Genomic DNA, 14,225 nt, shown 5'->3' with positions numbered 1-14,225 from the left:
TGCTTTGTTGTAATTGATAACTAAAATATACAACAGCTCAAAGTGGCAGTAGCTAAAACACAATCTCAGAAAAAGCATATAATTGATGTGACATAACAAACTAGACAACCAAGAAATTGATGTGACATAGCTAGTTTCCAGCAATATCCAACGACAAATTGATGTCACATATATGTATCTATCATGCAAACAACGGATGTACTGTACTGATAACATTAGACTAGAAATAAGAGCCTCAGAGATCTTGGTGGTTAAGATCATCAAGTGGGATAAACCCATTAAGAGTAGCAAATATTTTGATAACATCACAGGCTCTGTTTGGCACGCAGAAAATTAATTAGTTGAAGCAGAGGCGATGTTTGGCATCGCTGCATTTTATAGTTCGAAAACAGATAGACAGAGTCAGGAATCGGCAGCAAAGCAAGTATACGTCTATAGGAATCTCTACTTGGAACCTTGAGTAAGAAGCACGTCTAGAAGAGCCCAAGGATTAATTAATCATGTGTTATTCTTTAACTGGAATGTACGTGCATCATCAACAGAGAGGTGTGAGCTCTGGACTTAATTGGTTGTGAGAATGGACTGGACTGTTCCAAATAGGTGCATCATCATCAGTTCTGTGAAGCAAATCTACATACCATATTTCTAGAATGGGCGCACCCACTTGCTCACAAGTAGATTCAAACCCAACTTGTAATGCAATGATGTTTATTGTACAGTATTACTATAGTTACCTAAATTTCCATGGGAATACTGATAGCAGAAACAGGGGAACGAGAAGTAAGTTAAATTAGAGCTAGTAGTTCCAAACAATCACTAAAAACAGCAGCAAAAGCAGACACAGATGCCCGCCAGAGACATTCCCACAGGCAAAGCAAGCACCTTAAGCCCTCTCGCCACGGATCCTCGAAGAGACCCACCAGGTAGGCCTCTGCAGCCTCCTGAAGGGCCAGCACCGCATGGCTCTGGAAGCGGAGGTCAGTCTGCACAGACAGAACATGATGGTGCTTTTAGTTTACTTGATTCATCATACTATAAGAGTTGACACAACAGGAGCATCACAATGTAGTGCACAAGTTGATTGATCACCTTGAAGTCCTGGGCAATCTCCCTAACAAGCCTCTGGAATGGAAGCTTCCTGATGAGCAGCTCCGTGCTCTTCTGGTACTTGCGGATCTCACTGCAAAGTCAAGCACAAAATTTACTCATTTGAGAATACTTCAAAACAAAACTATAACACATGCTAGAATAGGTTGGAAGATTTTACACACCGAAGAGCAACAGTTCCAGGGCGGTAACGGTGAGGCTTCTTCACTCCTCCAGTTGTGGGAGCAGACTTACGGGCAGCCTGTCAAAAAGCAAAGTAGAGCACATGGTCAAATTAACAATAATACCATGATAGTCCATATACATCAGTAGGATATCTGGTCATAAGCTGGCAATGAAGGTTGAGGTTCAAATTATACCCAGTTCAATTTACCTAAACCATAAATAAAGACATGGCATAGGTAAACTATCAATATTGCAGTCACAAACCTTGGTGGCTAGCTGCTTCCTAGGAGCCTTTCCTCCAGTGGACTTACGAGCAGTCTGCTTAGTACGAGCCATGAGCAAAACCTTGGTTTACCTGAAGCAAAAACAGAACATAGTCAATTCTATAAATTGAATATCACAATAACACAACTATAGTCTTCTCATAACCAGTAAATTGTGCCTGGCACCTTGTTGCTAGCAAATCCATTCAATAACTATAGAGTCCCAACAATCATCAGCCTAGAATACCTACCAAGTTTTTGTACATCAAAAACTAACAACGTCATACAACACAGCTATACACCCCTTCAGATAGAAAGCAGTGTATTTCTAACTAAAACTTTTCATTCAAAAGATCAGACCCAAGATAGAATTCCACTTTAGATGGAAGTCCTGATCTACCTTTAGCATAGTTTGTTCACTCGAAAGACACATATAAAGATGACACACTAAAAAACTGCAGCCTAGTACTTTTTTTAACACTAAAGAAAACGAGGCTACCTTGATCACCTAATTTTGCAAACAGAAGCAAGAAAAGAAATAGCAGTCCACTGATAAAAATATGCTTCCTAGTTATCACATGTAATGGTTGAACATCAACTTCACATAGTTATGTGCACATGATTTTAGTAATTAGCTAACTGGCAAGTTGATACAATTCAGATACAATAAATGCGAATGTGCATGTACTAAGAAGCCAAGAACACTGAAGAATTTACTGATTGAACAAGCAATGGTCATTTCATCCCAAACCTCTCAACTTCACACAACTAAATCAATGTCCCGGGAAGGAATCACCAGAAATTTTACCACATACAGTACAAGCACAATGAAGTAGCATACCGAACAACAGAGCAGGTAGTGGGGGAGGAGAGGGGGGCTGAGGAGCGGCCGCTTGCCTTGGCGACTTAGTCCATCAAGGCAAATTTGAAGGCGATGTCGAGGCAGCCAGAGAGGACGGAGACATTGGAGCAGGCACGTGAGAAGTCCCCCGCCGCCATCGCGGGCTGCTGTTGTGGCTTGGCGACGGCCGTGAGCTGCTCGAACGACGCATCGATCCGCCACAGCGGCTTGTCCGCCTCGTTGGACCCCATCGGCATCGGTGGTGCTTAGCGCCGCCGTGGTGGTGCCCACGGCGCCGAGGATCTCACGGTTTCTCAGGGACTGGCTTGCCGCCTCCAACACCGCCAGGGCCGACCCTACCATCGCGTCGCTAGGGCCGCAGCCACGCGGTCGACGGGCGCCACGCGGATGCAGTTGCGGATCTGGGCTCCGACGGCATGGACCCCCTCCGCCAAGGGCATCCTGTCGCCGGCCGCCATGGAGGGGTTGGCCATCGAGGAGGAAGGGGTCTCAGGCTAGGGTTTCGGCTGGAAGTGGGGAGTGTCTCTCGGCTCGGCATGGAGGAGGACGGGATTGGGGGAGAAGCGGTTGGGTCAATCCAGAGATCCAGAGAGCAGGAGAGGAGGAGGAGTCGTGGGTTGGAGGGTTGGAGGGGATCGATCCATATGAATCTCGCCGGACAGAGGGCGCCGGAGGTGGTGCGGATTGGAGGGGTTCGATCCATATGGATCTCGCCGGACAGAGGGCGCCGGAGGTGGCTGCGGCCAGGAAGGAGTGGAGCGCTAGGGTTCGAGAGAGAGAGAGAGAGGTGAGTGGGCACGAGGGGTTGGGTGCGGTTGGGTGCGTGGGAGGGAGTGCGGGTTGTGGGTTGGGCGACGTGGGTGAGACAGGCGGGCCATTGGATCCAGGAGCATACGACGGTGATTAGGCACGATCCGCGTGAGATGCTCCTGGACCAATCAGAACGCAGTATACCAGTACTACATTTTTTGACCATCTAAATTGGTCGTAATCGACTAAAAGTAAGGTGCTAAATCATATTGGCTATTTTATGATCTGAAAAATAAAAATAAAAATAAAATATCTTCTCATGTTTCATCAAATTTGACTTGAGTTTTCAGGAATAATGACAAATCGAAATAAGACAAATACCTTTTGAAAGAGTTAGGAGAAATTAGTTTTTTTAAATCATTTTCCATTTTTAAAGTGTCCAAAATGAGTTTTTTTGTGAAGGACATACTATATATTTGTTGCAAAATTATACCAAATCAATTTTCTAAAGTACTAGGCCATATTTAATGCACAATAAAACAAATGGTTGGGTGTCAAAAGTTTTGATCCACCTCTGGTGAAAAAGACAAATTCCCGCCGATTTAGTTGGAAGTGGGTCAAATTTGAACTCCAGCTGCCTCATAGTTTGCTATTTATTTTTTCCAAAAATCATTTCTAGGTACATAAGTATCTATTTAATCAGAGAAACACCAAAAAAATTCCAAGATTCAACCACTAGCTAGGAACGGTCAAGCCCGCCGTTTTGACCGCATTTTGAAATGGGCATAAAAATTCAAAAAAAATCAAAAAATTGGAAAACCTTCGCATTGTGTCATTATATGTGACCAAGTTTCCAGGAAAAATAATAAACTTGTAATACGGTAATTATTTTAAAAAAATGTTCTCAGAAATGAGCTATCATGTGTGAAGATTCATGTATTTCAACCGAAACGATCAATCTTATGGCCACATTCATGGCATAGTTTGTTCAAATGATCTCATATTGTGAACAAGGGTGCATCTTGGAATTCCAAACAATGTTTCCAAAGGGAGTTTTCATTTTCTTTGCACGGAAAATTCATTTTCCATTTTTTGAGTGCCCGAAATGAGGTTTTTTTGTGAAGGACCTACCATATATTTGTTGCAAAAATGGACCAAATCAATTTTATAAAATACTAGGACATATATAATGCACAATTAACCAAATGGTTGGGTGAAAAAAGTTTTGATCCACCTCTGGTGAAAAAGACAAATTGCCGTCGATTCAGTTAGAAACGGGTCAAATTTGAACTGTAGCTGCCACATAGTTTGCTCTTTATTTTTTCCAAAAATCATTTCTAGGTACATAAGTATCTACTTAATCAGAGAAACACCAAAAAAATTCCAATATTCAACCACTAGCTAGGAACGGTCAAGCCCGCCGTTTTGACCGCATTTTGAAACGGGCATAAAAAATTCAAAAAAATCAAAAAATTGGAAAACCTTCGCATTTGTGTCATTATATGTGAACAAGTTTCCAGGAAAAATAATAAAATTGTAATACCGTAATTATTTTAAAAAAGTGTTCTCAGAAATGAGCTATCATGTGTGAAGATTCATGTATTTCAACCCAAACGATCAATCTTATGGCCACATTCATGGCATAGTTTGATCTCATATTGTGCACAAGGGTGCATCTTGGAATTCCAAACAATGTTGCCAAAGGGAGTTTTCATTTTCTTTGCACGGAAAATTCATTTTCCATTTTTCGAGTGCCCGAAATGAGGTTTTTTTGTGAAGGACCTACCATATATTTTTTGCAAAATTGTACCAAATCATTTTTATAAAATACTAGGACATATTTAATGCACAATTGACAAAATGGTTGGGTGTCAAAAGTTTTGATCCACCTCTGGTGAAAAAGACAAATTCCCGCCAATTCAGCTGGAAGCGGGTCAAATTTGAACTGCAGCTGCCTCATAGTTTGCTATTTATTTTTTCCAAAAATAATTTCTAGGTACATAAGTATCTATTTAATTAGAGAAACACCAAAAAAATTCCAATATTCAACCACTAGCTAGGAACGGTCAAGCCCGCCGTTTTGACCGCATTTTGAAATGGGCATAAAAAATTCAAAAAAAATCAAAAAATTGGAAAACCTTAGCATTTGTGTCATTATATGTGAACAAGTTTCCAGGAAAAATAATAAAATTATAATACAGTAATTATTTAAAAAAGTGTTCTCAGAAATGAGCTATCAAGTGTGAAGATTCATGGCTTTCAAGCCAAATGATCAATCTTATGGCCACATTCATGGCATAGTTTGTTCAAATGATCTCATATTGTGCACAAGGGTGCATATTGAAATGGCAAACAATGTTGCCTAAGGAAGTTTTCATTTTCTTTGGACGAAAAAACCATTTTCCATTTTCCGAGTGCCTGAAATGAGTTTTTTTGTGAAGGACCTACCATATATTTGTTGCAAAATTGGACCTAATCAATTTTATAAAATACTAGTACATATTTAATGCACAATTGACAAAATGGTTGGGTGTCAAAATTTTTGATCCACCTTTGGTGAAGAAGACAAATTCCCGCTGATTCAGTAGGAAGCGGGTCAAATTTGAACTGCAGCTGCCTCATAGTTTGCTATTTATTTTTTCCAAAAATCATTTCTAGTTACATAAGTACCTATTTAATCATAAATACATGGTTTGGTGGCGATACGTCGAGGTTTGGGCCCCCAACTCTAGAGCGCGTAAACTCGCATGCCCGCCGCGTGGTCACCGCATGGCCGTGGCGTTGCCATGTGTTCTGGGTGGCCTAGGCATGTCTAGTGGGTTGGGCACTCCCCAGGTAGGTGCTAGGAAGAAAATCACAACATAAGATTCTCACGAGGAGACCGATCGATGCTCAAACATGAATAAGCAGCCAACTGTTTGATTAGCGGTACGGGAAATGCACATGGCCAATGGGCGTTAGTTTTGGCCGAGGATGATCATCTACTAAGGAGAATGTATTCACAAATTTTCAGCTCAAAAGGAGGATCCTAGGTGGTACTTGCTTTACAAAGTACCACACTGGACAAAAATATGAATGTTGAAGCTGGGCTCAAAATAATGACTGGATTGAGCTAAAATTTGGTGGAGGATGGTTATTTGGGCATAGGAAAGCATTGTAAAAATCGATATCATTTTGACATGCCAAAGTAGTACTTCCTTCACAATGCTCTTCTATGGACAAAAACTTGGGAAAACTAGTGAGAGAGATTGGATGAATGAAATGAGCTAAAAATTGGTGTAGGTAAGTTACATAGCTATGGTCATGCGCTGGTAAATTTTCAGATCATTTGGGTAAGCCTAGCTAGTACTTACTTCACAAAGCTTCTCTCGAGGTAGAAACTTTGGGAATTTCCTGAGAAAGATTTACTAGGAAAATTGAGCTGAATATTATCATGTGGCAATGATTTGGGTATGATTTGGTTATGGAAGAGTGCCCGAAAAGTTTGAGGGTAATAGGAGGGGTCTATATAACACTTGCTTTGCAACGTGCCAATTTGGCCATAAAATATAAATTGAACCTGGGCTCACATAGATGATTTGACTGAGCTGCAATTTGGAGGAGGGTGATAATTTGGGCATATGAAGGAACTGTATAAATTTCATGTCATTTAGAGATATAAAAAAGGTACTTCCTTCACAATGCTTCTAGGTGGACAAAAACTTTGGAAATTTGCCGAGGAAGATTTGCTAGGCAAATGGAGCTGAATTTTGTCATGTGGTAATGATTTGGATAGGAAAGAGTGCCCAAAAATTCCGAGGGCAATCAAGAATATATAAATAGCACTTCCTTCATAAAGTGTTGTTGTGAACATAATAGGAAAATGAATATTGTTGAATTAGTTTTGAACTAGGCAAGGAAGGATTTTTACATATTTGATGAAGATATGCCCCAAAGAATTTGTGAGATTTTTTTGGGAATTTTGGGAATGATAGAAATATAGGTTGCTTCACAACCTAGGGCAAAAACTGCCACATGGACATGACACATAGGCAAAACTGATGAGATTGCGCCTACTCATCACAACCCACCACAATCTACAAGTCTATGACCATCTATATTGGTCATTAACAACTAGAAATAAGGTAGCAGACTAGCATTGTTTGCTTTGTGACCATTTCGTGTAAGGAAATTACGACCTTTCTGACCAAAATGGTCGCAATGGTTTAGGGTTTGGAGCCCCCTGAACAGCTTTTGACCAATTGGTCTAAAATGGTCATAAATTTATGAGCAATTCTTCAAGGGTCACTGACAGAAGGTCATAAGTTGACATATTTCTTGTAGTGCTAGGACCTGAGAGCCTAGTGGGAGGCGGGCTGCTTCGCCACCATCGCAGCTTTTTAGTTGGCTTCCAGGTGATGCCTATCTTTGCTGGGCTTGTCACTGGCTCGGCCAGTGCCCTGACTCGCTATTTGTCTTCTGGTGCTCACGGGATGGTGGTTCAAGTAAAAAAATATCTTTCCTTATCTTACCGACTTCGGCCTTTCGAATACAAGCTAGACACGATATGGAACATGCAACCACATATGACACCGCAAAGTTAAAGCAAGCACCTGGGATGGTGGTTCATTGCGAGCGAGGTCATCAACTCCAGAGCTACGTTTACCGTCTCCATCTGCTGACACTGCACCCTTTATAGCGCTGTAACGTGTCTTGCCTACCCGCATACGAAGCTGGAGCGACTTCTCTCTTTTCTTTTTGGCTTCTCTCATGGCAGCAGAGTCTGAAATACCATTGCATAAAAACACAATAGTGAGAGTAAGGGCGAAGTGTGTGCAGAACTAGTGCACTATAAAAGTAGCAGATAGCAGGTGGCTGAAAAATAAATGACAGGAGACATATGATAGCTCTACAACATTGCATGACAACCAAACTTAAATTCTACTCCATATGATTTTGTAATATATGAGCACAGGAAATGCAGGTACTCCTCCAGCACACCACCACATGTGGTCATATCTAAGATAAAAGTCGGCTGAAAATAAATAGGTCAGTCGATTTTTTTAATGAACCGTCCGATCTATAAGGAACGGGCAGATGGCCTTCGTCTACCTCCCGCCAGTCACTGTTGACGATCTTTCTCGAACCTCCAGTGACCACCGGCCCAGACCCTTGCCTCCGCCGCCCCGCCCTCCCATCGACCTCACACCACCGCCGTGCTTGGCAGCACCCCCAGGCCATCCCGGACGACATCCAGATCAGGCACCAGTAGCTCTAGGCCGCACACGCCCCTAAGATAAACACCAAGACGCTGCTTCCCCGGCGTAATAGGCGTACTAGCGCCTGTTACGCCAGGGAATGCTTCCGTTAATTGGGAATCAACTGGCCAGAAATTGAAATTCAGGGGCGCGACGGACCTCTAGCTAAGTTGAAATAGTATATGAGGAGAAACCTTGTGCATCGCGAGTTACTAGGAACATGTAGTATCAAGAAGAAGCAGTCAACTAGTGTCTTCTGTGGGATGAATACCGTGCAAGCAGAGATGTAAGATTTGCACAAATAAGGGAAGAGGAGTACCTTTTTTGGTTGCCGGTGTGGTCACCTCCACATGTCGCGCCGATCTTCTTCTTTTTACCGGGGAAACCGATGTTCTAGAGGGTGCAGGCTTGGATGAACCCATGGCCAAATTGTTGACTGTGTTGCCGTGGCCATATGTCGGCGGACGGCGTAGTAGGAACAACTCCGGTGTGGTGGAGGGTGGCAAAGTTGGAGCGGCAGCAGTGAGGCGTAGGACGGCGTGGTTGAACTGGCTCGGGTATGGACGGCTCGGCCTCGGCTTCAACTACTAGCCGTGGAGGGCGTTGCGGTTGAGGTTGCGGTGGACGACGATGTCGGGGTATCGGCTCCGGCGTGATGGAGGAGGGCGGCGGTTGATGGGTGGGATGGGGTGGCGGACGTTGGACGCCGGGGTTTCGCGGCTGGTGGAGAGGTAGTTTTGGCGCCCACGGAGTATGAATGGGGAATCGGACGGGTGGGGGGAACCATGTTTCGGTCTGGGACGCGCTTGTTTTTGGCTTTTTTGAACAGAAGATGGGGCGCGCTTGTTTGAAATTTGGGGAAAGTACAAACTTTGCCCCCTCTTAAATTTCGGACCTACTGCGGGTCGGGGGTAGGATGGTAATCCCAGGTGTCCCAAATAGTGGGCGGGAGCGATTTCGGCCACGCGCATGTGTGTTTAGGTGGCCATTGTGTATGAATGTTTTTCGGATGCGGTTGCGTGGCGTCTAGATGAAGCTACAAACCTACCCCGGTTTAGACCTTTGGACGTCGGGCTGGTAGGTTTCACGGGTCGGAGTTATTAGAAAAGTAATTTCCTTGTACTACCAAACATTGGTCTCACGCGGTTTCGGGCGAGTAGAGGCTCTTTTGGCGCTTCTTTCGAAATTTTAAAACACAAGCATTCACGTTTAGAGTACTCTTGAACTATTAGGATTGACCTAAATAGACAATGTTATATTTGACCTTGTATGTTTGAAAACCTCATTAAATTATCCGGTTCTTTTTGAAATTTTAACACCTGAAAATCCTATAACTACAATTATTTTGGAATGGAGGAGCTAAATTTGAATCTATTTTGTACACGACTACATATGCTATTATGTACAAAATCAGAGCAAAGATTGGTGCCCCCATAATTTAGGTATGGTTTACAAATGCCATGATATCAAATTCAAATAATTGAATGGACTTCATGTTGAATTCGATTTTTTTTAAACCACCTTAAGTTGAATTCAAATGTATGCTAGTTCATTGGTAGCTATTTATAATGTCCATTGTGTAACTTTCGTATGTATAATGTGCTTTACACACAAAACATGAACTATATTCATGTTTATATTCGATTGCTAAAGCGATGCATTGTATGGAGTTCAAAATACTAACTATGTGGATCAATTGTGTCGAATAATAGCATAGACATGCTCAAATTCGATAGAATCTAGATGTCTGATGGATCAATGACCGCTCCTTATGCGAATTGCAAATATCATGATCCCATCCTAATATTTGGATACAATTTATATCTTTAATCAATGTGTAGAGCAGTCTTTTACGTGTAGTTTCACTCTCCATCGGTGGTCTCTCACACATGCTCACACACTCTCTCGCGAGGTGTCTTTCTCGCACACATGCTCTAAATATAACACTCCCTCCCTCTCGTAACCATTTACAACTGTTTCCACTAACCTTTATCACAAGCACTCTCCCTCTCGCAAACATACACACGCACAATCCTCATCGACCCTTTCTATATACATGGACCTGCCTACGTGTCTCATGTACGCACATTGTCTTTACGCCTGTCTCTCATGCATTGTCTCAAACCTCTCTTCCTAATCGACGAGTATGATTCTAGCAGAGCATTCTGTAGAATGCCCCTTAAAGTTAGGTTGGATGAATAGTAATATCAGAGATAAAGGGGTTACCTTAGTCCGAGAACCTAGGGTTACAAATCCTAGCCGGCTTTGTCAATGGACACAGAGTCCTTCACAATTCTACTATCTTCGTCTTGTACGACTAGTCATCCATGGGTCTTCCTAAATGCGTCACGGGCCGACCAATGTGGCGTAGGACGAAACTGAACGAAGGGCCTCACCTCGACCCACCGGACCTCACGCGGTGACACACCCTCTGTACCCATGTCTCATTATCTTCTCACACCCACACATACCAACACAAACACCACACACACAAAAAATTTCTCCTGGTGCCTCTATTCTCTCCACCTTGCATATACACACTCAAGGGAATGGAATCTCTTGTCGTGACATCATATTTGTCTCTCTCTCTCTAGACCACTCTCATTTCTCGTGCTATCTCTCCCACGCCCCCCCGTCGGCCCCTCTATCCATGCCTCTCTCGAATACGTAATACACACACATACCTCTCTAGGCCCCGCCAAATGCATCAACTGCACATTCACACATGTTACATCACGTACCCCATTGATCTAAAAAGCCCTCTCTTCACATTTATTTCGCATACAACATTCCTTTTGAATAAAGTGTGGCCAAAAAATTATTTTAGAGTTTCTACATATATACAACATTACAAAGTTATATGGAGGAGTACGAATGTTAATTTGCATTGCATGGTGCCCACTATGATATTTATTCCGCACTGTGAATTTGTATATTTTTATACTACATACAAAGTTAGTCATAATAAAGAGAAATAAAGAGCATCTCTCTCTCCATAGCATACCTCCTGTACGCCCCTTTCACGTTTGCACACAAAACTATCTCCAGGTCCTCTAAAAGTAAGCCCCCAGAAAATTCACGCATGTTTCATCTTTCTCTCGCGATATATGCAATGACGATCATTGTATTTGAAGCAAAAGAACGATACGTACATTGGACTTCAGAATCCACTCATTACGGTCACCATTTACGTTTAGTGGTTATTATACAGACACGGGCTCACCGTACAACTCTGTATTTGCTCATGACATGACTAGTTGACCAGTTAAACGCTCCATGTGGCACCTCTAGTGTTGCATCACATTATCTCACTACCATCGTGCCCACTTGTCGACTTGTATCTACTCTACATCTACACTCTTATAAAATACATAAAATACACTCTTATAAAAAACATAGTTGGTGATGATGGTGTGCCTGCCATCCTACAATATAGGCCGTCCGATTTATATCTGACAGATAGGAAAGAAACTATTAGCAATTTTGCAAAAAGGTACCCACACACCTCTCCACATTTGCAAATAAGGCCTTCCCTTGTTCATCCTTTTCTCTCACAAGATAAACAAGTCATACAAATGCATCTTGATGTTACGTGCAATGCACGGGCATCTTGCTAGTAAGAATGAAAACAAACGACAAAAAAATATTTGGACGGTGGTTCGAAGTCATGACCGCGAGCACAGCGGACAAGGTGGCCTTGTATTGGTATGCTGAGCCGTCTGTTTTAACACACAGGAGCTGGTGTGGTGATTATACACACATGCATGCATGCACACGAACTGCATCCACGCAACACTCATACAAACACATGCACCCATGCACACACGCAACACTCACACGTACACACGCAGCCACGCACGCATGCAACACTCACACGCACGCATGCAACACTCACACGCACACACGCATGCATGCATGCACACACCAGTACACCACACGACCAACACACACTCTCACGCTCAAGTGCTCAACCTACACGTGCATGCGCACACATCAGGCCCTGACAGACACATACACAACCAGGTGATTCCCGCGCACGGGTTGGAGCCTTGTCGTGCCTGTGTAAATTTTTGTTTATCTGACCTTTTGCCTATGCGAACTGACAGGTGGGACCAACAAGGAACGTGGTAAATTTAACTAGTCAACATGGCGCCACGCAGACTATTTGGTCGGTCAACAAAGTGCAATCCGATGCTGAACTGTGAGCAAGTGACCGTATAATCACCACAAAATGTATATACTGATCGTAATCAGCTTATTCTGAAGTTCGGTGACCGTATTATGCTTTTCTCTCTGTAGGCCCTCTAAAACTACATCTCTACACGTTCTCGCATGTTACATCTAACAACTATGCAATATAGCACTACTACTACACTCTAACACAATAAATCATATGTGTTTTTAGTTTTACTAGATATCATATTGTTACTTATAATTATTCAGTTTGCATACATTAAAATTGCCTTTGAAATGTATGCCCAGTATCATCTACCGCGCGGGAAAAATCCCGCCTTTCCTGTTTAATCGGGTTTGTATCGATGGATCGTGCGAAACAGCAAAACTATAGTACTATACAATACAAGTGACAGTTCACTAGGCCGTCGTGTCGTCTACTCCTCCGTTGTAAGAGTGGAGCGCTCGCTTTCATAAATCTTCTAGTCCCTTTCGCCGACATGTGGGACATCAAGCTACCGGGTCCACATGCCATACCGGAATACAGTGCAGAGCAGCCGGGGTGAAGCACCCCAGTCATGGCGCCGGTGTAATAATGAGCAATGAGGCGTCAAATCACAAAGCTGCACCTTTCCCGCAGTTAAGTTGGAGGGACGAAGCAACCATCATTTCACTCATTGTTGAATCCGCTTCTCGCTCATCTTCTTCAACTTAACCATGTATTGCTTCTGCCGTTGTTCTGCCTCATGTGGGACGCGGATCGGCTTGGTAAAGCACTGACACGTGGGACCGCATGTTAGCAAACCGCCAGGACAACGTCCTCCGAAAATAAGAAGCCTAATCCTAGACTTACAAAGGGCTACGTAGCTGCTACGTATACTTTCCATCTAATCTATATATGCCCCCCTGATTTTTAGGTGGGGTGGGCCTAATCCTCTCCTTTAATCCAATCGAATAGTCCCACATCACATCAGTTCGTAACTTTATGTAAACCATTACGTGGATGTAGCATTGCTCAAATAAGAAACCTCCCCTGCCATCCGCGCGACAAAATCACCTCCTTTTTACTAATCTTGATTCTATAATTTTTTAGATCAATATAATTGAGATTTGTATAGATAGCACACAGGAGCAAAACCAAGTGGTACGGTTAAGGGCATCCACAATGTGTAGCCAAATGTGAAAATAGCTTTTGGCACCGTGGGAACCATTGTGGACGGTGTTGCCAAAGCCAAAAAGATGGAACCGAAGCTCCCTAATTGATTGGTTAAAGGAATAGAAAAATGCAATGTCTCTCCTCTTTCTCCCATGCTTGGACGCATGTAGTACAGTATAGAGCACAGAGTCTACTCCCCTGTCCCTTCTATCACAAATCACAAAGCAGTGAGGTGTCAAATCACAAAAGCACGGACGAAGCAACCATCATTTCACTCTTCGCTGACTCCGCTTCTCCATCGTCTTCTTCGAGAAACCATCTCACCGCACTAGTACTCCTAGTAGTACTCCCTCTGGTCCTTTTTTGTCTGCGTCTAAGAAAATTTTGTTTTCCCCGCAATGCTCTGCGCATTGGCATTTTTTCGCTGCTCTTTCCAACCGGGCCCTCCATCCCTTTTCACCACATGCGTGCCTGCAGTAATCCCATCTCTCTTTCGCATGTGCTTTGCATCT

General features: G+C 43.0%; 1 protein-coding gene and 1 non-coding gene across 2 annotated transcripts; both read right to left on the bottom strand.

Annotated features, from left to right (window-relative positions):
- Positions 1-231: 231 nt before the first annotated feature.
- Positions 232-314, bottom strand: LOC125549635. The gene has a single exon (XR_007301411.1). It is a non-coding gene; the product is annotated as a small nucleolar RNA SNORD24 (small nucleolar RNA).
- Positions 315-734: 420 nt separating this feature from the next.
- On the bottom strand, positions 735-1,691 carry LOC125547013 (histone H3.3-like). Its single transcript, XM_048711067.1, has 5 exons — positions 1,537-1,691; positions 1,272-1,348; positions 1,090-1,180; positions 883-983; positions 735-753 (listed from the first exon to the last, which is right to left on the bottom strand). Exons 1-5 carry the CDS (start codon positions 1,606-1,608, stop codon positions 735-737), a joined length of 360 nt encoding a protein of 119 aa, XP_048567024.1. The 5' UTR covers positions 1,609-1,691.
- Between the last annotated feature and the right edge of the window lie 12,534 nt (positions 1,692-14,225).

This window comes from Triticum urartu, chromosome 3 (assembly GCF_003073215.2).
Source record: "Triticum urartu cultivar G1812 chromosome 3, Tu2.1, whole genome shotgun sequence".
Classification (NCBI taxonomy): Eukaryota; Viridiplantae; Streptophyta; class Magnoliopsida; order Poales; family Poaceae; genus Triticum; species Triticum urartu.
This window is presented reverse-complemented; position numbering and strand designations above follow the sequence as displayed.